Source organism: Amblyomma mixtum, chromosome 1 (genome assembly GCF_055824585.1).
Source record: "Amblyomma mixtum isolate Tamu chromosome 1, ASM5582458v1, whole genome shotgun sequence".
In the NCBI taxonomy this organism is placed as follows: domain Eukaryota; kingdom Metazoa; phylum Arthropoda; class Arachnida; order Ixodida; family Ixodidae; genus Amblyomma; species Amblyomma mixtum.
This window is the reverse complement of record NC_143012.1, coordinates 1,038,967-1,062,192: the sequence shown is the minus strand read 5'-3', so window position 1 is coordinate 1,062,192 and position 23,226 is coordinate 1,038,967. Positions and strand designations below refer to the sequence as shown.

The 23,226-nt window shown below is 49.7% G+C and overlaps 1 protein-coding gene across 1 annotated transcript in view; it reads right to left on the bottom strand.

Moving 5' to 3' along the window:
• Positions 1-4,737, bottom strand: part of LOC149365206 (alpha-scruin-like) — a 103,118-nt gene extending 98,381 nt beyond the window's left edge. Inside the window, exon 1 of the mRNA XM_089540982.1 lies at positions 4,644-4,737. Within this exon, the coding sequence (XP_089397108.1) occupies positions 4,644-4,672 (29 nt within the window). The 5' untranslated portion in view covers positions 4,673-4,737. The remainder of the gene's footprint in view (positions 1-4,643) is intronic.
• Between the last annotated feature and the right edge of the window lie 18,489 nt (positions 4,738-23,226).

The following is a 23,226-nucleotide window of genomic DNA, read 5'->3' as shown; positions in this document are numbered from 1 at the left end:
CTGTACATAAGTAACAACGGCAACAACCTTCTCACCCTCCAGAAACTACGGCACGTGAGCGAACAAGTCGCCAGGATGATCGCCAGGATAACGACGCGCAAATCAGGGATGCGAGAAGACGATATTCTGCGACTGGTGCAGGCTTTCGTTGTAAGCCGCGTCGTCTACGCAGCGCCCTACCTCCGCCTCAAGAAGCGTGAGATCAAAAACCTCGACATCATAATCAGAACAGCCTACAAGAAGGCCCTGGGACTCCCTCTTGCGACATCGACGGACCGGTTCCTGCGACTGAGTGTGCAGAACACGATAGACGAGCTGATAGAGGCACACCTTACGGCGCAGGTGGTAAGGCTCTCCACAACTCGGACTGGCCGACAAGTCCTGAGTGATTTAAACATCAATTGCCCCCGACAGCTAGACACCAAAACCGACATCCAAGCCTCATGGAGAGGACAACTCAAGGCAGCTCCACAACTCAGGAATATGCACCCCGATTTTCACCAGTCAAGACGACAAGCACGAGCCGAAGCCATGAAAAGGTACTACGGCGGGCGCGAGGACGTGTTCTATGTCGATGCTGCGGGTCCCAAGCACGGAATGGCGGCCGTCGCGGTAGTGCACCAAAATACAACAGTCGACGGACTAGTACTCGCTAGCCAGCACACACTGGCTGCGGAAGAAGTGGCGATTGCTCTAGCTGCAACACGCACTAGCTCAGAATACATTCTGAAAGATTCACAGACAGCGTATCGCAATTACCTCAGGGGCAGGGTCGCACCGCTAGCAGCTTAAGTCCTGCAAGATAGCTACACCCGTGGCTACCATCCCACACACAAACACTTAATATGGGTACCAGGTCACCAGCGCATCCCAGGGAACGAGAGCGCACATACCTCAGCCGGAGCATTTCTCCCCCGGGCACCCAGTGCGGATGCCGTGGAACCTCCTACCCCACTACTAACTTACAATGACATACTTCAGCACTTAAGATTATCCCGTCGGGTCTACCCTCCGCCGGCTAAGACACTAGATAAAGGGGAGGAACAACAACTCCGAAAACTACAGACCAACACTTACAACAACCCACGAAGACTACATGCCATAGACCCAGAGCCATTTGACTCACAATGAAAATTTTGCGGGGAGAAGGCGGACCTGTACCATATGGTATAGGCCCGCCAACGAAATCAGGCGATCACTGTTAACTAGCCAACGCAGGAGGGGTGGGATGCAGCTCTGGCCAGCTCGGACGAAAAGACTCAAAAGAAACTCATCGAAAGATCCCGGACAGCAACCTACGCCAATGGGGTCCCGGACTGAGAGCTCCAACCGCCGCTACAACCTCCTAAACTATTTGATTAAAATATTTTCACCACCAAAGAGAGAGTAAAGACGCGCGTCGCAACAACCGCGTCCGCCGAAGCGGACGCTGGCTGAAAAAACAGACAAGCGGCCGTAGCCCGAAGGCTGCCAGGTGTGAAACGGTGGATATAAACCCTCACAGGCCAAATTATATGCCAGAAAATAATAAAAAATACCGTTTTTTCTTTATTATTGAAAAATTATGTGCGTTCAGCTACTCTTGAACCTGGTCAGAGAGCGAAAGGTATGGCGTATCGGGCAACTATACGCGGCTTGGCGTCTGCAACGTCAAGTGCGTCCCGTACACTGGATAGAGAGCGCACCCACCAACTGGCCCAACGTTCTGCTCTACTAAGCCCACACTGCCACCCTTGAAGATGGCAGTTAATGGTTGATCGCGAGAGTTTCCTCACCCAGTTAACACTGCGGTCAATTGCTGCAGTGCCGAGTATCTGCCACAACGTTGTCAGCGCTAACACATGCAGCCCGCATTTCTCTTACCACCCCACGTTCCTAAAAGCGCGTTTCAGGCGCCCACTGACCGCTGCTGATTATCTTCGGGTGTTTGAGGTTCCGTCTAAAGCGTTCGCCGAGAAAGTCGCCATGCTCTTCAACATAGCCGTTGGAACTAAAAATTCAGGGAGTGCTTTGAATGTCTAAAGTGCGTAGAGGCGAAAGCGTTTTCCGCACCACTTTGACTGCCTCTGTGGCACCGGTGACGTCACCTCTGGATGACGTCACACACAATGAATGACTAATTATTAAGTAACGACAAATTACTAATTAATGGCTATTTACTGATTAATGACTCAATACTAATTAACTGCCAATTAATGACATTTAAGCATCGCCTTTAGGAGTGGAATGCGACAGCGAGTTGTAGCGCTGCAAGGGAGTCCACGGAATGTCACAACCCGTTCGACGCGATGCCTTGCCCTTTGAACGCAACGCTTTTTGAGGAAAGGAAATGGCGCAGTAATTCTCTGTAATCTCGGTGGACACCTGGACCGCACCGTACAGGAAGGGAGGAAGTGAGAGCGAAAGAAAAAAGAGAAAGATAAACGTAATGAAGATAATGATAATTGTAGTAGAGGAAAGGAAACTACGCAGTAACTGTCTCACACTCGGTCCTCGCACATGCGCAGTTGGGGCTCTGCAGGGCTCCGCGAAATGGCTCACACCTAGCGTAGTGTTGCTTCCGCGACAGAACACCACATCTACAGATCTGTCTGTTGCACTAGAATATGGGGCTACAGCCGCTTATCTGTTCTTTCAGCCAGCGTCCGCTTCGGCGGACGAGGTTGTTGCGACGCGCATCTTTTCTTTTCTGTTCTCTTTCCTTTTACCTTTTAACTCTCCTCTATCTGGTAAAAGATAAGCGCAACAAACCTATCAAATAAACTGATGAGAAAGAATCACCTAATACCTACTACAAGGGCGTTTTTTAAGGCGAAAGCCTTTAATGCCTCATACTGTCGTTAGCAGACGCGTCGGCAGCCGTGTCGACAGACGCGTCGGCAGGAGTGTCGACAGACGCGTCGGCAGATTCGTCCGCCTTTCGGTGTCACTGCTTAAAAGGCTCAAGGCTCCAGCATGAATAAAGGCGCATCTAGTGAATGCATGGGCTTCATAAATAAAATAAAAGGAGTAAAGTCAAGAAAAGGAAAATAACAATAAAAATAAGGAAATAAACAAAAATACAAACAAAAATACGATGTGGAAATAAAATAAAAGCAATAAAATTAAGAAAAGGAGCAAAAAATAAATACAAAACAAAATGTTAAAAATAGCAAAGTAAAAAACAAACAGTGGCCAGGAAACGCTTTCGCCTTGAAGCACTTTAGAGAGCCAAAGTGCCCCCTGAATTTTTTTATTTGTCATCCAACACTACAAGCGAGTCAGAGCGAAAGGTCACAGCTGAGCAAACCCGAAACACCCAAGGAAGTAGTACTACCGGGAGCAAATTTAAGAGACCCCTGCCAGCGCGTGCCGATCCACGCCAAACTAGTTTGGCGTGGATCGGCACGCGCTGGCAGGGGTCTCTTAATTTTGCTCCCGATAAAACATTCATACTGAACGGACAGAAGTTCGTCACATGCCTTTCCCAGGCCAAGAAATCCTTAAACTGCTGAACTACAAAACACTTAGCTCTAGAAATACTGCTGTAAGCCTAACCACACAAGATTAATAAATAAGCAGCGGGGTTGGTGGGAAGAGGTTGAGAGGATGACCCATAAAGAGGTAACAATATCAAGTTAATTAAGATCTTAGGGTGAATGTGCTCGACAAGGATTAGCTTAATAATACAATGAACTGGACAAGGGTGATCAAGAACTGCGACTTCATATCGAAATGGGAAAAAGCGGTAAAGAAGAAATAGCCCCCCCCCCCCCCCAGAAAAAAAAAATATATATAGACAGCTTGAGAAACACAAATAGCGGCACAGACCTTCAGAAACTAAGATATCACACAGATTTCTACACACCTTTTAAAAGAACACAGAGCGCAACGTCAGCAGCATTCTCTAGTAAAAAGTGAAGTCTAAATTTTTGGGCTCAACGTGCCGAAGCAACAATGGACAGTGTGGGACGCTGTGATAGAGGGCTCTGGACTAGCTTAGAATTGCGGCTCTTTAAAGGGCAACTCCATGTTTTTTTGTTTTTGTTTTTTTACCATTTTGAGTTGGCAATCAAATCACATTCTTTCGAGTCCCCTCTCGCGAGTACAAAAGACTTTTTTTTTAAATAGTGAGTAAAAGTACTTTAAACCAGCGTAAACAGAAAACCGAAACTGGGTTTCGGCTAACCTATGACGTCGCAACCTACTAGCCTATGATGCCACAGACACTTTCCCGAAATTTATCGTTTGCGCGTTGATTAGCTGTAGTGGCGACGGTATATTTGTCTCACGTGACCAAGAACAAGCGCGAAATTTTGTCCTCCACCCAACGCAGAGCTAACGTCGACGAGCGTGGCAATGTCTGACGTCGCACACGCAAGGCTGCCCGTCCAGACTCTCCGATTTAGGGCACGAAAGAGAAAATTCATTTGCGCTACAGCACGACGGGGCCCGTCTGCGAAATCTGGCACAAACAACGTTAAAACTGTGCCGAACTCACCCCGAATATTTCAGTGAAATGCATAGGGGAACAAAATACGACGGAGTTGCCTTAACATGCGATGTCATTTCGCTTCCATCAAAATACGGCCGCCATTGATCCCTTCAGATAGACAAAACCACCGTAAGTATAGGAACACCCTTGTGAAAGAGGTTTCCCTCACCGACCACGTAGATGAAGTCCCCCACGCATGCAGCAGTGTGGTAGCTCCTGGCGTGAGGCAGGAAACCGCTGAGTTGCCAGGCGTCTTCGTCGAACAGGTAGCGAATAACTGCAGAACCTGAAGAACGAGATAAATATGCTCTGCAAACAAAGCAATAATGCAATACTACGCCGCATTATACTAAAGCTTGCTAAAATTCAGCGTTGCGTAAATTCCGACCTGAGTAATTGGAAGTGCCCTGACATTAAGGCGCGTGCCGTACAGGCGCCCAGACTCAACACGAAGTGTGGCTTGGACTGCCGCCGGTGCCGCGAGTCACCGGGGGCGAGATAATGCTGTCGGCACGTGAACGGCGGCTTCGATAGCTGGTGCGCATTGCTGCTTTTTCGCCCGTTCTGATCGCCACGTGGGCGTTACTCAGCGTTTCGCTCTCCGATGACGCTTTGCTCGCCAGGTTGCTATGTTCTAATCGCGGGAACCCAAAGCTACGCGCCAAGCTGCCTCAGCTGGCACGCTTTCGGAGGCAGCGTGGTGCGCTCCAAGTTCACCCGTATAGAACACCGCTCACAACATTTATTTAGTCGGATCATAAGCCTTCGGACCAAACTCGCAGTGCGCAAAGCAACTTAGAGCGCAATTTCGGGTTCCCGGCCGCGATAAAAAAAATGCAACATGCGCTACCGGGACTTGCGAGGAGGAATCTACGAACAAAGTGGCAACAGTTTAACCACGGTTACACACAGAAATAGAGCGATAGCTCTCGCCTGGCTGGAATTTTGCAGGATTAAACTCTATGCTGCACAAAACTACCAGCGATGTCATCACTGGCTGCAAACATACAAGGACAAAATTTAAGCTTAGAGGTGAAGGTCGAAGGTGCTGCAGCGTGGCCACCACGGTGAATTGTGGTGGTCATGGTGTACCGCCTGTTATGCGTATTAAGGCGGAAACTTGGGCTAGTTGGAAAGCGTTTGAAATCATTTTTGCTAGCGCTTAGTGAACACACTGGACAAAGAACACAAATACACAGGATAGACACTGGTCTTCAACTGCCGTTTATTCGAAAAAACAATCAATATAAGACATCTCAAAACTGATGATACTCACACACACGCAGTAGCAACGCCACGCTTCAGAAACAACAATTCTTTTTTGATAGATGGGCAGAAGGTTTGAAATGCGTCAGCACCCCGTCTGTCAATCTATCAAAAAAAAAGTTGTTCCTGAAGCGTGGCGTTGTTACTGCGCGTGTGTGAGTATCGGCGTTTTTTAGACGTCTTATATTGATTGTTTTTCGAATAAACGGCAGTTGAAGACTAGCGTCTGACGTGTATTTGTGTTCTTTGTGTTCACTAAGTCCTAGCAAAAATGACTGTTATGCGTAGTTCGACAAAATGATTCTCTTGTTATGCTCGCTTATCAATGTCAGTCAAAGGTCAATGACCGCGCCAACATGGAGATAGCCTTTTGCATCTACAGTAGACCTGCCGCTTTATATAAAAGCGGAGAAACGCGCTAGAACGAGCGCGCTGGGTACGCGGCGATCGGGCACAGGCCAGAAATGGCGCGGCTTAGCTCAGCTGACCCTGGTTAAGCAAGCAAAAGTCACACTGCGGCATACTGCTACGGTGCCGCGCGTCTGCCCCGACGTTTTCAGCGCTAACGCAAGCAGCCCACATCTCTCGCTTTCATGCGATGGCCCGAGAACTCTCCTCCCGGACCCCGGACGATAAGGCACCCAACCCTGCGCAAGAGTCCCCATTGGTCCTCCCTACATATTCTCACCACATTCTACAAATTCAGCCTCATGACACTGCCACCAATCCACAGTACATTGTCTCCCTTATCCAGCGAAACATGGCGACAATTACAGAATTTCCTTCCCCAAAGGCAGTGCCCCCTATCCCCAATCCCACTCATTCTTCCTGGGAGGCTGCTTTACGGCCGCCGCGGTGGCTCAGTGGTTATGGTGCTCGGCTGCTGACCCAAAAGACGCGGGTTCGATCCCGGCCGCGGCGGTTGAATTTCTTTGGAGGGGAAATTCTAGGGGCCCGTGTACTGTGCGATGTCAGTGCACGTTAAAGAACCCCAGGTGGCCGAAATTTCCGGAGCCCTTCACTACGGCGTCACTCATAGCCTGAGTCGCTTTGGGACGTTAAACCCCAAAAAACATGATAAATAAACTTCCAGGGTGACGACGACGAACTGCTAAGGGCATTAACAAAAAAAAAAATGCCGCGTTTACGCTACTTTTTAACGCGAAATTTGAGCGCAGCTCATCAGCTCTTTCAGCTTTTCGATAGACTGAGGCAAAGAATTCGAGCAAGACATGTATGTACAATGCACCGCGCCCACCAATGCCCCCCAGCAGAGCGGTTATCACAGACTCTCGCCGGGCCTGTGAACATTATCTTGCAGGCGAAATATCACCTCTTGCCTCGCAAATTCTAAGACGCGCTCTCGCCGATCCAACTCGCACAAAAGTGATCTGGGCTCCTGGCCACCAGGGTCTACGAGGCAATGAGGCCGCTGATGCGGCCGCCCGAGCGCTCACACACCGGGCTCCTCATCCTAGCTCTCCTGGCTCAGAAGCTCATAAACCGCTTCTGCGGTTACGCGAAATCCTAATTTATTATTGCGACAGCCACCGTCTCTACCCGGCACCTGCCAAAGGGCTGAGTAAGGCGGAGGAGCGAACTATGCGGCGCCTGCAGACAGGAACCCTTCTCTGTCCTGCAATAGCAAAACGCTTCGATCCGAACACAGATGGGCGCTGCCCGCACTGTGGAGAGATCTGCGATATCTTTCACATGGTGTGGGCATGTACTCAGAATCCTCACCTTCCCCCCTCCCCCACCCCCACCCGAGAGGCATGGGAGACTGCCCTCCTCAACTTCTCCACACTGGAGTCCCAAAGGGCTCTGGTCAAGCGGGCGCGAGACGGGGCATCGTCATGCGGTGTCCCGGACTAAGGATACCGACCATGCAGCAGGGTTTTTTTTTTTTTACCCTCGAGCTCTCTTTGATTAAAGTTTTTCACCACCACCACCAGCAGAGCGTTCCGGCCAAGTGCCGTCGCTGTGCTGCTCCTCTACCCGCTGACGCTTCTGCTCATGTGTGTGCCCAGCCCTGGTGCGTTCATTGCCAGGTCAACATCCACCCCTCCATCGACCCCACTTGCCCTTTCCTCAATGCTAAACAACGCCAGTGTGCCAAAGCTGCGTACCTGCGACGCCTAGCTTTGCGTCGGGCCATTCAACCACCACCACCACCCCCTCCTCCTCCTCCTCCTCTAATCATGAACCTCCATCAGCTCCGATCACGTCCCCACCAGGCTCCTATGCCGCCATAGTTTAAGGATTCTCAGTTCCAGCGTCCCTCTCTTCCCCTACACCACCCTCTCCATCCCTGACTGACGAGAGCCGCTCGTTCGACCTCCGGCTCCCTATGCTCGAACGCCAGCAGCGAGAGCACCAGCGCATTTCCCACGACCTACAACAGCTGATCCATGCCTTGACCCAAACCCTCCTGACAACCACCTCATCTCTTACCTCCCAGCTTACAAAGCTAAATGGGCACCTTGCCACGTTCACCACTCCCTCCTCCACCTCCCAGGTCGCCCCTTTGGCTGATCTTGTCGAAACCACCGCACAGGCACACCACACTGGCTTGGTTCAGCTACAGACATCGGTTCTCCAGATTCTTACCACCCTCCAAGCACAATCAAAGCAATTGGAATCCTTCACTACTACGCTCCACTCCATGCATGAGTGAGTCACTGCCCACGGCCAAAAAGAAGGAACGCGTACCCTCACGAGCCTCCACCTCTACACTATCATAATGGCTTTGGCGAGGACCTCGAGATTGTGCAGTTGAACTGCCGAAATCTGCGCCATAATGAGACCACCCCTCCACCCGTCTCTCCTCACCTTCCCCATTTTCTCCTTTTCCAGGAGACTCGGACGGTCCGCACTGTCCCAGGCTACCGCGCCATACATGCCACTACGTCCACACCACTTGCGTCTATTTATGTACGCAGCGACGTGATCGTGGAGCCACTTGATATCCCCTCCACCCTCCTTAAATATTTAGTTGGTGTGGTCTATTACCATCCTTCTTCCCGCGTCTCACTCACCCTTTTGTCTTTCTACAACCCTCCTGTCACCTCCTCTTTATTCTCTGCCCTGGGCAAGTTCCTTCACTCTCATCCTTCTAACCCCCATCTCCTCTTTGGTGGTGACTTCAATGCCCCTCATACACTCTGGAGCTACCCTCAAACCCTCAAACCCGGCCGCCTCCTCCACTGTCTGGCCCAGGAACGCCACCTCACCCTTCTTAATACTGGCTGCCCTACTCGAGCGGGCACTGCCTCACAGCGCCACACGACACCTGACCTCACTTCCTCTCGGGGTTCACTTTCCTTTCACTGGCAGGTAACAGCCGAAACTCTTCTCAGTGACCACTTTCTCGTCCATATTCACACCTCTCTTTCCCACATCCCTCGATGTCATCCGGTCATTCACACTGACTGGCACGCCTTCGGCACTAATCTCGCCTCCGATTCCTTTTAGTCCTACGACGACTGGACGTCGCGCATCACTGCAGCGCTCACGTCCAGTAGCCGTCGCATTCCCACTCGTCACACAGTCCCCGACCCAGATCCTCGTCTTCTCCGTTTATGGCGTCGCCGTAAACGTCTTCAAAGCTCCTTTCGCTCCCAACCCCACAATGCCCAACTATCCTGCCGGATCACTGCTCTGCGGGCCAAGATCGTCACCCACTGCGCCTCAATCGAGCACTCTCGTTGGAGTGCTCTTTGTGACCGTCTTGACTCTGCTTTGCATTCGCGATCCACATGGTCTCCCTTCAAAACCCTCCTTGGCACTAAGCCAGCCCTTGCTCCCACTCCAGCTAAGGCCCTCAATCAGGGGACTCCCTCTGATGTTTTTGATCAGCTCGCCTCTCTCTACCTCATTCCCCCTCTGACACCCTCCTACCCGATGTACTCGGGCGGACCTAACCCCAATCTGGACCACTCCTTCACACTCCGAGAGCTCGAATCGGCTCTGGCTGCTAATGCTACACGCTCGGCTCCCGGTGAGGATGCCATTACATACACCACACTTCGCAGCCTTCCTGAGTACGCCAAAGAATTCCTCCTTCAGACCTACAATGAGGCCTGGAACAGCGGCTGCCTGCCGAGCTCCTGGACCTCCTCCCTCATTTCTATAATTCCAAAGCCGGGCAAACCTCCCTCTCTTTCTAAACTCCGCCCAATAGCCCTGACATCGTGTGTTGGTAAGACCCTTGAGCGAATGGCCTTGACTCGCCTCCAATTTTCTTGAGGCATGGGAGTTCTTCCCCCATTCTCTCATTGGCTTCCGACGCCGCGTCTGTGCACAGGACATGTTTCTGATTCTCCATCAAACGTTCCTGTCCCCTATACCCACTAAAATTCACGCACTTGTGACCGTCGATATTCGCAAGGCCTTTGACGGTGTTTGCCACGATCACATCCTTTCTCAACTAGCCTCTTTGGATTGTGGCTCCCGCATGTACTCCTATATCCGCTCATTCCTCTCTAAACGTGTGGCTCGCTTTCGAGTAGACACCCACTTGTACAGCCCACACCCCTTCACCCATGGCACTCCTCAAGGTGCTGTTCTCTCTCCTACCCTTTTCAATCTTACTATGGCTCCTCTCGCCTCCCAGCTAGCTGAAATCCCGACCTGCATCACATATTTTACGCCGATGACATCACTCTGTGGTGTTCGTCGGGCTCTCCCGGTCACGTACAGGGCACCCTGCAACGTGGCCAAGATGTCATTGACTCCTTTCTCACCACCGCAGGCCTCTCTCCTGCTCCTGAAAAATCCGAGCTTCTCCTCCTCAACCCTTCCTCATACCAGCGCTCACAGAACCACTTCGTCTCTCTCCACCTTTCTGGCCTTTCTGGCTCTCTCCACCTTTCAAAAGAAAGCCAAGAACTTTGCACTGCGTGACGCAGTGCAAAGTTCTTGGCTTTCCTTTGCATGCGGCAAAGAACGTGCAAGCCCTCCACCATGCCTATCACCACCTGCCGCTCCGTAACTCACCTACTGCGGTGCGTGGTCATTCGGCGCTGAGGTCTCCACGAGGCTCATGCGTGCCCAGTTACCCACGCGCTGGCCCTCAACAAGGTTTTGTACTTTGCACTCTACATTTCCTTCAATCAGACTCAACACTCTCGAGACTGCCCTTGTGGGCCTCTACAAGACAGCTCTCAACCTCCCTATCACTACCTCTACCGCTAAGATCTTTGCCACAGGCCTCTTTCATCCTCTCCGTTCCCTTCTCTCTCTCCATCGTGACTCGCAGCTTGCCCGCCTTTCCCTTACCCGTCAGGGTCAGTGGTTACTGACTCAAGCGGGTATCTCGCCCATTCCCATCGCCCCTTGTACCTCTCCTATTCCAACACCGGCTCCCAATCTTCGTAACCTCCCCCTCCCGACCAACATGTCATGTCCCCCGTCCTGCACGCCGGCCGTCGTCATGCGGCCGCGCAGCACCATTCCCCTCTTTTTGATACCCAGGGTGTAGTTACACGGATGCCTCCTTCGTGGCTCCTCGAGGTTACTGCGGCTACGCCCTGTACCATCCACACCTCCCCGCTCCTGAAACCCACACCAGCGGGCCATATCTACACTCTCCGGATGCACTGCCCCTCGAGGTCCTCGCCATCGCACATGCCATTCAGTCATTTGCTCTCCTTCCCTCTCTTTAAGAGTACATATTCTATTCAGACTCACAAGCCGCTATACACCACATACAGAAACGCACCCTAACCCCTTCTCTCCAACAGGAAGTCGAACGAGCGGTCTCCGCATCGCAGCCTTCCATCGTTTTCCTCCGCTGGGTCCCTGGGCATTCAGGGATTGACGACAATGAGCTGGCCCATCAGCTCGCCCGCGACACACTTTTCCGAGCACCGTTGATCGCCTGGCCCAAGTCCTCGGAGGACGGTGGGAGACTCACCCCTCGCCGCACCATAAAAGAGGTCTACCTCGAGCTCCGCCTAGACAAACGCCTTTACCGTCCTCCTCATCCATCGCTCATGGTGCCGGAGGCTCGCCTTCTTCGGCACATCCAAATGAATGCAGTTATAACCCCGTCTCGCCTCTTTCTCTATCGCTGTCGATCAGTCCCTTCCTGTCCCAACTGCCCCTGTATCTATGCGGACCTGGCCCATTCCCGCTTCTAGTGCCCGGCTGCTCAGCAGTCGGGTTCCTACCCCCAACCTTCTTTATCCATCACCACCTGGCTCGACTGGCTTCGCGGTGAAGGGGAGGAAGAACAGCGAGTTCTGGTCGCCCAGGCGGTCGACATGCTTGGCCTGTATATTATGGCCGAATAAAGGTATTGTACTACTCCTACTACAATTACAGACAACTTGTTATTTTTCACACATATTCTTTGTTCAAGAAACACTCCACTAGCAGTTATTGATTGTCATGAAGCAAGCTTTCTGGTCTGATAAATAGATGGATATATGCTCGACGTGCTGCACCAACGCCTGGTTCTCAAAGAGGACGTCTATGCAAGTATTTCGCGAGGTTCTCACGGCCGTGAGAGGCGTTACGAGCGAGTGGAACGGGATGTTCTCCCGCATATCCCGTATGGACGGACGGACGGACGGACGTATGTATGTATGTATGTATGTATGTATGTATGTATGTATGTATGTATGTATGTATGTATGTATGTATGTATGTATGTATGTATGTATGTATGTATGTATGTATGTATGTATGTATGTATGTATGTATGTATGTATGTATGTATGTATGTATGTATGTATGTATGTATGTATGTATGTATGTATGTATGTATGTATGTATGTATGTATGTATGTATGTATGTATGTATGTATGTATGTATGTATGTATGTATGTATGTATGTATGTATGTATGTATGTATGTATGTATGTATGTATGTATGTATGTATGTATGTATGTATGTATGTATGTATGTATGTATGTATGTATGTATGTATGTATGTATGTATGTATGTATGTATGTATGTATGTATGTATGTATGTGCATCATGCATGCATGCATGCATGCATGGATGGATGGATGGGAGCGCCCCCTTTGAAATGGGGTGGTGGCAATTGCCACCATGCTCAGCTTTTCTTTCTTTATTTTTTTTTACTGTCTTGTCAATTCTCATTAAGATTCGCCATCATCTTTACCTACGGTTTCCTACAATTCTAACCTTATGTCACATCTCTGCTTTTCAGCCACCAATCCTCCAATCGCTTTTTGCTAACTTCCACTGCAGATTTATTTACATGACCATTGTTATCTTTAAACCCTAGGCCCTCAGAAAGAGTGACTGTGCCTGCATCGACATCCGGGTGGATACCATCACATTTGAGTATGAGGTGTTCAATTGTTTCCACAGATCTACCACACACTGTACATGTGTCATCTTCGTTAAATTTCTTTTTGTAGCTGTGCGTTCTAAGACACCCTGACCTAGCTTCAAAAAGTAGGGCACTGCCTCTTGAGTTATCATAGAAAAATTCTTTCCTGATCTGCCTTTTCCAGTATCGATATAGTTCTACACTTTGTTTCTTTTCCATTGAATTCATCCAATTTTTAACTTCCGCGTTTTTAACCTGTCGTTTAATGCTCTTTCTTTCTCCCTCCTCATAACCGGCATACTTACTTGTAGAGTAAGTCAACGCTCTTTCTGTATAAATATTTAAACACCTTATCTGCCCACCTGTTATCGTCCAATTTCCTCAGGCGTTCTTCATATAGTATTTTACTCTCAGCTTCCAGTGCTTCGAAGGATGCCCAGCCCATATCCCCTTGTACTGCCTCGTTTGTGGTTTTTCCGTGAGCACCTAGTGCTAATCTTCAGACAGTTCTCTGATTTACGTCTAATCTCGACTGAACTTCTGCCCTTAAGCACAGAACCGCGTCGCCGAAAGTAAGTCCTGGCACCATTATTCCTTTCCAAATACCTCTTAGTACTTCATATTTGTTGTACCCCCATAATGGCCTATGTTTCATTATCCCGGCGTCTCTTCGTCATTTTGCCCTAAGAGCCTATTCATGCTTTTCCGTGTATATCTGCCCTTCGTTTAGCCATATCCCGAGGTATTTGTATTCGGCCACTTTAGGTATTTCGTGGCCTTGTATTGTAAGCACCTGATCAGTTGTATCGTTAAAAATTATCACACCTGATTTAGTTGCGCTAAAAGTAAATCCTAGAGCGTCTCCTTCGTCTCCACAGCAATCAACCAAAGTTTGTAAATTTTCCTGGCTAACTGCTAACAGTACAATATCGTCCGCATACATTAAACCCGGGAGTCTCTGCTCAACTACATTTCCGCCTAATCTGTACAACAGATTATAACCTAGATTACTTTCTTCTAGCCTTCTTTCCACATTTAGCACGTAAAGCATGAACAGCAGCGGTGATAGAGGACAACCTTGCCTTAACCCTTTGTGCACCCCCACAGTTGTGGTACTTTTTTTCCCTTCCCATGTAATTTCAACTTCATCATCTCGGTAGATTTCCTGTAGAAAATCAATTACCTCATAACCGATACCTAAATCTTTTAATATGCTCTACAGGAGCTCCCTGTTCACGTTATCGTGTGCACCGCTTATGTCCAGAAAGGCTAAATACAGAGGTATCTTTTCCGCGTTAGCTATCTATATGCACTGGGTAAGCACGAACAAGCTATCATCTAAGCGCCTGCACCTTCTGAACCCATTCTGAAGTTCTCCGAGTATCCGATTACCTTTTACCGATGACTGCATTTTTGATTTCACCGCCTGCATTGCCAGCCTGTACATAACAGATGTTATCGTAATCGGACGGAATGATTTTATGTTCATCTTATCTCCTTTCCTTTTATAAATAAAATTCATTTTACTCTGTCTCCAGCTGTGCGGAATTTACTTATTTGTTATGAATGTCTCCAATGCTTTTTATCAGCGCCTCCTTGCTTCTTGGGCCAAGTTCATTAATCAGCTTGATTGGAATTTCGTCTATCCCTGCCGATGTGGTTTTAGGAATATTTGCTTCCGCCTTTTCCCAGTTAAGACTAGTCAGTTCTAAGCTGTTCTCTATTGTGGTGTCCCGTTTTGCCGCCTCACTTGGGAACATTACCCCATTATCGTTGCTAAAAGACGCAGCTCTAAATGACGTAATGTAGTTCACAGCATCGTCTCCCTCTAAACATTTTCCCTCAGCATCTATAATCTGTTCGTGCGTTCTTTCATTTGTTTTTCCCAACCAGCTTATATGGTTCCAGAATTTTCTTGGCCCCCCTTTATTTGCCCCGCGAACTTCAGCCAGCCATTTATCTGAGGACTGCGTCATTTTAGCCTGGACTAGGACCTGAACTTGCTGTTTCTTTTGTCGATAAGATTCCCATTTTTCGCCTATTTCCTCTTCAGATAACTGCGCCCTCTTTGCTTCTCTGTGTTCCCTTGAAGCCACACGTCGTTGATCGATGGCCTCCTTAATTTTCATATTCCACCAGCTTCATGGCTTCCTCTTTCCTCTCCAGCGGTTTACTCCTTTCACTTGTTTCATTTTTGTAGCGATGAGCATTCTAACTGTTTATAATCGCACTTTTCCATGGGGCGTTTCTCGATTACTTCTTCTATATCGGCTGATATTAGCGCTATTTGTTCATCGTTTAATTTTGCGTTCTCTTTTTCACTCCGCTGCATTTCTCTTTTGACTAGGGCTCCCAACTGTAGACTAATACGTTTGTGATCACTTCCTAGGCTGTACTTCCCCTCTTCGTCTATTTCCATTATTGCGAGCTTGCTATAGATGCCCTGCGACATTAGACAGTAGTGAATGGTTGTCTGCCTGTTAGGGATTCCCAAGTGATTTGTCCCTCACATTTAGTTTCTCTATTCACAATTACTAGGTTGTGCCGCTCACACATGTCTAGCATTAACTTCCCGTTACAATCTGTGTATCCATCCAGATCCTCGATGTGGCCATTGGTGTCTCCAAGCAAAATAATATCGACACCGTCTCCAATCTTCTTTATATCATCATTGAGGCACTTAACTAGATCCTTGTTTTCTTGCCTGCATTTGTCCCCGGTCCCTAAATAAACTACCCCTAGCCATATCTTTTTGCCAGCAATTGTACCTGAAACCCACACGTGTTTTTTGCAAGTTGATTTCATTCTTTGCCAATTTGTTCTTTGATGTATCAGCATACCTACTCCTCCTCCCTTCCTCTCCGTTGTTGTTCTGTTGCACCCTTCCCAGACATAGCCATCGATTAAAGGTGGATCTTCTAGATCCCTCAGATGTGTCTCGCATAGAGCGTGCACACCTACTGCTTCGTCCTTTAACTGCTGTTCTATTTCTAGCCATTTTGCTCTCTTTCTACACCCTTGCATGTTTATGTAACTGATCCTGGCGTTAATTTATTTTTCGTAGTTTTCTTTCTGGCTCTCCTAGTGGCCATTTTGTTGGGCTCAGCCGCCATTCCTACATTTATTACTTCGCTTCTACCTACCCCTACGCCCTGGGCCCCCGTGGACCCCCTAAAAAAGCTACCGCTCGGCCTCCCAGGCGCCAGCCTATCTCTCCTCCTACCCTTCCACTGAAATGGATGCCATCTCGTCCAAAGTCTCTGCCCAAACCTGCTTTGAGCACTTGTTTATGTCTACCACCTCAAAGCCTTTCTCGAGGCTTAACTGCCTTATCTCTAGATTAAGATTCACAACGTTGTTAGCAACCTCTACATTCCTTCCTTGTACCTCCGACAGTGTACACACCACGATCTGCGCTTGCTGTGTTATCGCCCTTATACCGTCAACTCCCTCAGCTAATATTTTCCCCACTTGTGGAGGAGGAGGAGGAAAACTTTTATTCCTATTTACAGTGAGAGGTCGATGGGGCGAGCCGGAAGGGCCCGCCCCTTACAAACACTAGGAGGGATCCCTAGTCCGGGATCCCTGTAGCTTCCGCAGCGGCCCGGGCTCTAGCTACCAATGCCTGTTGGGCATGGAGTTCGGAGCAGCCGCGCAGGGCAGCTTCCCAGTCCTCTCGAGTGGGGTGGAGGTGGGGTGGGTAGGCAGGATTGGAAGGGCATGCCCACACCATGTGGTAGGTGTCCGAAAACTCCTCCTCACAGTGTGGGCACGCGCCCGAGAAAGAAGAATTGAAGTGCTTAAGTACTGCCGGGCACAGTACAGTATTGGTATAGAGGCGGAGAAGCCAGCGCTCCTCCACCCTGGTGAGGCCCTTACAGGGAGGGGGATAGAGACCATGAAAATTTTGATAAAGAGAGGTGATCTCTTTAAAGGTGATGGCCGGATTGAAATTGAATTCCGGATCAGGCTGCGGATGAGGCGACGCCCGGTGAGTAAGCGCGCGGGCGGCAGCGTCGGCTGCCTCGTTCCCCTCAAGACCCGCATGAGCCGGAGCCCACACGATGGTACGATGGGTCGGAAACCCTGTGTATTCGCATGCGTGGAGAATTTTGAAAGCACGGTCTGGAATATACCCTTGCTCAATATTGCGGCAGGCGCCCCTGGAGTCCGTAATAATGACTCGGGACTCTGGATCTGCGGCGGCCAGTGCAATGGCGATCTCTTCCGCAAATGTAATGTTTGGGCCACGGAAAGTAAGGCCCTGAACTGTAGTGTTTTGGTGGATGACGGCCGCCGTGTACCAACCCCCATGATGTGGGCCGGCCGCATCCACATAGAAGACACCTGGCTTATGGCCATATTGTTGAGAAATAGCCTCCGCCCGCGCGAGACGGCGACCATCATGGGTGTCTGCAGTCATGTTCTTCGGAAGGAGTCGCACCTGGAGTGCAAAGCGCCAGGCTTCAGGGATGCGGACCCGTTCTTCTGTATGTGTTGCGTAGGATATGTGTAAGCGGGTCAGAAGGCGGCTCCCCGCAGGTGTTTTGCTTAGGCGCAAGTATTGATTGTTAAGATGAGCTTCTCGTAACTCCCCAAAGGTGTTGGTCATCCCCAGACCGAGGAGACGCTTGTTGGACGTCGTTATGGGGAGGTCGAGCGCTGTCTTATAAATCTTGCGGAGAACTACTTCTAAGGCATTCTCATCGCATTTGCGTAGGTGGAGGTAGGGAGCCGAATATAAAATCCGGCTGGTCACGAATCCATTGGCCAGCCGCAGGGCATCTTTGCACCGTAGTCCCCCCCTTTTATTGGACACCCGGCGGAGCATCCGACCCACCTGGTCCCCCACCTTACGTAGCTTGTTTAGGGTAGTGTCTATCTTGCGCCTATGGTGAATGAAAAGCCCCAGTACCCGGATCTCCTCGTGTTCAGGTATCGGTCCGCTAAGTAGGGAAAGGGCAATTTTGGTTGTGCACTTTGAGTTGGGGCGTATGTGCACAAATTCCGATTTGCTCGGGGAGCATTCAAGACCACAGCGACGAGCGTATTCGTCCACAATAGCTGCCGCTTGTTGCAGGTTGGTCTCGATGTCTCCAGCCGATTGTTGTGTTGCCAAGAGGGTGATGTCGTCCGCATACAGAGCGTGCTGCACACCGGCGACCTCTGCCAGCTATGTAGGGAGCTTCATCATGGCCAGATTAAATAGTAATGGCCAGAGGACAGCTCCCTGTGCGGTCCCTCGTGTGCCAAGTTGATATGGGCCATATTCTGTGTCTTGCAGCCGGATATAGGATTGGCGATCTGTAAGGAATTGTTTGATATAATTGAAAGTATTGCGCCCACAGTCTGTTTGCGACAAGTGGGATAGGATGATCTCGTGGGTCACATTGTCGAAAGCCCCCCGCAGGTCAAGTGCGACGACTACTTTATCATTGCTGGGGTGCTCGACGGGGTCGAGAATCTCCTTGTGAAGTTGCAACAGGACATCTTGTGCGGACCGGTGTGGGCGGAAACCGTACATGGTGTCTGCAAAAATGTTTTGCTGTTCCAGGAAAGCCGACAATCTGTCGCGGACCATAGTCTCCATCAGCTTCCCCACACACGAAGTGAGGGAGATGGGCCAAAGGTTGTCGGTGTTAATGGCTTTACCTGGCTTGGGAATGAAAGTTACTAGTGCCGTTTTCCAATCTATGGGGAGTGGTGTGCTTCCAATCCAGATAGTGTTGAAGTAATCGAGTAGAGTTTCGTAGGCGGGATCTGGGAGGTTGGCAATAAGCTTTACCGTCACCTTGTCCCGGCCTGGTGCTGTGCCTCGCTTCATTTTAGCCAGGGCCGCTTTTAGGTCATGGAGCTGGAACAGTTGATCCAAATCCGCGTTCTCGGAACCTGCATACGAGTACGCCTGACCACGGGGATCCTGGTGTATACTCAAATATTTGTCGCGGAGCGCATCGGCCAGTTTGGCCGTGTCTCCAGTGAAGTTATGTATAGCCCTTTGAAGCTGTTTTTGTGTCTCAGTACGGGTTTGTGCCGGATCAATAAGGGCGCGGAAGAGGCGCCACGTGCTCCGACTCGACATTTGCCGAGCTGCAGTGTTGCATCGGTGCACCCAATTGGAGTCGGCGAGTTGGGCCGCGTATTGTGCCGCCTGTTGGGTGATATCCGCGATGCGAATTTTGAGTTTCCGATTGTGTTTTTGACGACGCCAGCGGCGGACTAGGCTGTGTCGTGCCTCCCAGAGGTGGAGGAGGTGGTTATCCACCGCCGGGCTCGCCTCTGAGAGTTGAACATTTTGCTCGACTGATTTCAAGTGGGATACTAGGTGTTGGGACCACGTTGAGTATCCTTGGTCCATTATCGATTGAGGATTGGTGTAGCTGCTCCTAAATTTGGTCCAGTCGGGTAGTTTTGCATTGGCCTGTGGTCTTGTGAGTGGCTTGGTATGGATTGTAGTGGTAATTATGCAGTGGTCGCTACCGAGGGATTCCTCGGTGTTCCTCCAATCTGCATAGCGAATATTTCTCGTAAAGGTGAGGTCCGGACACGTATCACGTGTAACGGAGTTACCTATACGAGTGGGTTGAGCGGGATCCGTGTGAAGAGTAAGGCCCAGTGTGGAAACAAGCGCCGCCAACTTGAGGCCGCGTTTCTCTTCACGTGTGTACCCCCATAAGGTGCTGGGAGCATTAAAGTCCCCAACGATTATGAGGGGATCCCGATTCGCGACCTTCAAAGCTCGGCTGGGGACATCTGCGAATGTAACATTTGGTAGCTTTGGGGGACAGTAAATGTTGAGTATGTGCAATGGGGGGTCCTGTTTGCGTAGCGGAAGGATCGTCACCATTACATAGGAGAAATTAGCGCTAAGATCCAGGTCAACCTGGGAGGCCGTGTAATTTTTATGTACGCAGAGGCAGCTCTGCGCATCCTGCTGGTACACCGTGTAACTGGCAAGGGTGGCGCCACTTCCTGGCTCCTGAAGGGCCAACACAGCAGGTAATTCTGGGAAAGTTGTAAGGAAAAGGCGTAGATCGGCTCGCTTTGTGCGTGCCTTGAATCCGCGACAGTTCCACTGTACAATTTGAATAGGGATCGAATTGTTTCGCGGATGCTTCCTATTTCTAGGGGCGCCCACTTGTGGGGCGTCACCATTCAGGACATTCCCGGAAAGTTCACTTTTTGTCGCTCTCAGAACATCGTCCATTGTCCTTCCTGGAACCACCCCCACTGCTACCCGCCTATCACCCTTTACACGGTCCAGAACAGCTCTTTTGCAGCCCCTCATGTTTGAGTCACCAGCGATAAGCACTAGTGTACTCTGCACCTCCCTCCTTACTTCCGGATCTTCCTGCCTCTTATCAGCGACTGTGACCTCATTTCCTGGAATTAGCTCGTCCCCTTCTCAGTGTCGGCTCTCGACTTTCCAGCTGCCACCTGTGCGTAGCTCTTCCTGTCTGAACATGTCTGTCTGTCTTGCTTGTCACTGTCCATGCTAGTGCAAGCCCCATCCACGTGGCTGGCGCTGGAATGCCCACCATTGTGGCTTCCAATGGCGGTGTCAGCCGTTTTTGACTCCAACTGACAAAGCTGTTCTTGAAGCTTGCGCTTCTCTGCCCTCTCTACCTGTAACTCTGTTTCTAGGGCATCATTCATCCTTAGCACTAGTTTGCTGTTCACCTGTCCAGCCCTGTCCAGGCGTGCACCTAATACGTAGAATTCGCACATAAAATCTGCGCCTTCGGCCTCCTCCACCGAATCGAATCGCGTTTCTTTTAAATTCACCGACGCCTCACACTCCATACATTTAACCTTCAGTAGCTTAACCATCTACCAACACTCGATTATTAAGGCGAAAGCCTTTAATGTCTCATCGTTGTAAGCAGCAGTTGTCGACAGAAATGTCACGCTTTTAAATTGGTCGAAACGGCCGTGACGTCACAGTGCGCGAATTTCAAACGGGGCCAATTGTACTTTGGCCAGTAACCATGCAACCAATTGAAGGGATCGTATAGGGATGCTCCAAGTAAGCGGGACTGAACTTAGTTAATTGCTTAATTACCCAATTGGCCTAATTAACTTTTCTAGTCAGGCCATATAAATAAATAAAACCGAGTAGGAAATTGGTTGAGCTCGGGATTCGAACCCCGGTCTTCAGCGTGCGAGACGAGCATGCTATCCACTCCTTCATGCCAGCTCGATGGTTTGGAATGAACAAAGGCACGTCTAGTGAATACGGTGTCTTCGCTCACTCCCATCCTCCTCCCTTCCCTTCCGACGAGGATTAAGTGTCCACCGAGTTATGAGAGACAGATACATTTCCTTTCCTCAAAAACCAATTTACCGACGAACGAGGCGCAGAACCGAATGGGCAATGGCGTTCTATGGACTCCCTGGCAGCGTTGCAAGATGCTGTCGCTTTCCACTCTTAGAGGCGAAGCTTAACATCTTAACCACACATCAGTGACCACACTGTAGGTCAAAAAAGTGCCCCCCTGAATTTTGACGGGTGTTCACCGAGATATGTGAGACAGTTACTGCGTAATTTCCTTTCCTCAAATACAATTTCATTTTCTTCATTACGGGCCCTCTTTGTCTTCTTTTCACTCCCACTTCCTCCCTTCCTCTACGGCGTGGTTCAGGTGTCCACAGAGATGACAGAGAATTACTGCGGCATTTCCTTTCCTCAAAAAGCGTTGCGTTCAAAGGGCAAGGCATCGTGCCGAACGGGCGGTGGCGTTTCCGTGGACTCCCTGGCCGCGCTACAACACGCTGTCGCGTTCCACTCCTAAAGGCGAAGCTTAAGCGTCATTAATTAGCAGTTAGTTAGTATTCAGGCATTAATCAGTAATTAACCACTAATTAGTGATATGTAATCACTTGGTAATTAGTACTCAATTATATGTGACGCCACCAGTGCCACAGAAGCAGCGAAAGTGGTTCGGAAAACGCTTTCGCCTCTACGCACTTTAGACAGTCAAAGTGCCCCCTGAATTTTTTGCTTCCACCAAATGCTAAGATATCTACAGGCTCAAGACAAAAAAGCACTTGAAAACACGTGCACAAATAAAACAAAGTTCTGCCTACCGCAAATGCCGATCGATCACTTAGAAAAAAATAGCTATCTCTTTAAAAGTTAACGCACAAAAAAGCACTGAAAAAAACTGCCGGCCAAATAGTCCCGGCCGAATATAGGTCACTGACCTAAATTCTATTCTTTAACCTGCACTTCCCCTAACAGCCTAAAAGAAAACTAAACACACATTTAAAAATATTAAAGGAAAGTACTCATCTATTTTACGCAGTCGCTCTCGCAGTCGGTACCCTCCCGGTCTCCACGCGTGATCCGAAGAGCACCTAAACCAACGTCCGCACAGCACGGCTGTCAACTGTCGTTCCACTCGCTCGTAAGGCCTCTCACGGCCGTGAGAACCTCGCGAAATACTTGCATAGACCTCCTCTTTGAGAACAAGGCAATTGGTGCAGCAAGTCTAGCATATATCCATCTATTTCTCCGACCAGAAAGCTTCCTTCACGACAATCAATAACTGCTAGGGGAGTGTTTCTCACCTCGTGAACCAATATGCGCGGCTGCAGACGGTTCCTGAACACCGCCTGCTAATCCGTTTACACATCCAACACACATGCCTACCAGAGGGGACGGAGAACCTCCCGGTTCTGTAACACGGACGTGTTACAGAACCCGCGTAACACGGGTTACGCTCCGCTCCCGCGTAACACGGACGTGGCTTCACATGAAGGCAGACGACAGGCGCGGGTTCGCACGCTTGAGAGGCAACATGGATATAAAGAGGGCGCCTACTACTTGTACATCACAGGGCCGTCGCCCGCGGGATTCTTCACGGCTGCCGTAGTCCACCGGGGAATGAATGTCGATGGGCTATCTTTTAAGGCGGAAGCCTTTAATGCCTCATCGTTGTAAGCAGGAGCTGTCGACAGAAATGTCACGCTTTTCAGTTGGTCGAAACGGTTGTGACGTCACAGTGCGCGAATTTCAAACGGGGCCAATTGTACTTTGGCTACTAACCATGCAACCAATTAAAGGGATCGTATAGTGATGCTCCAAGTAAGTTTGACTGAGTTTAGCTAATTGCTTACTTAACCAATTAGTCCAATTAACCTTTCTAGTCAGACCAGATAAATAAATAAAACCGAG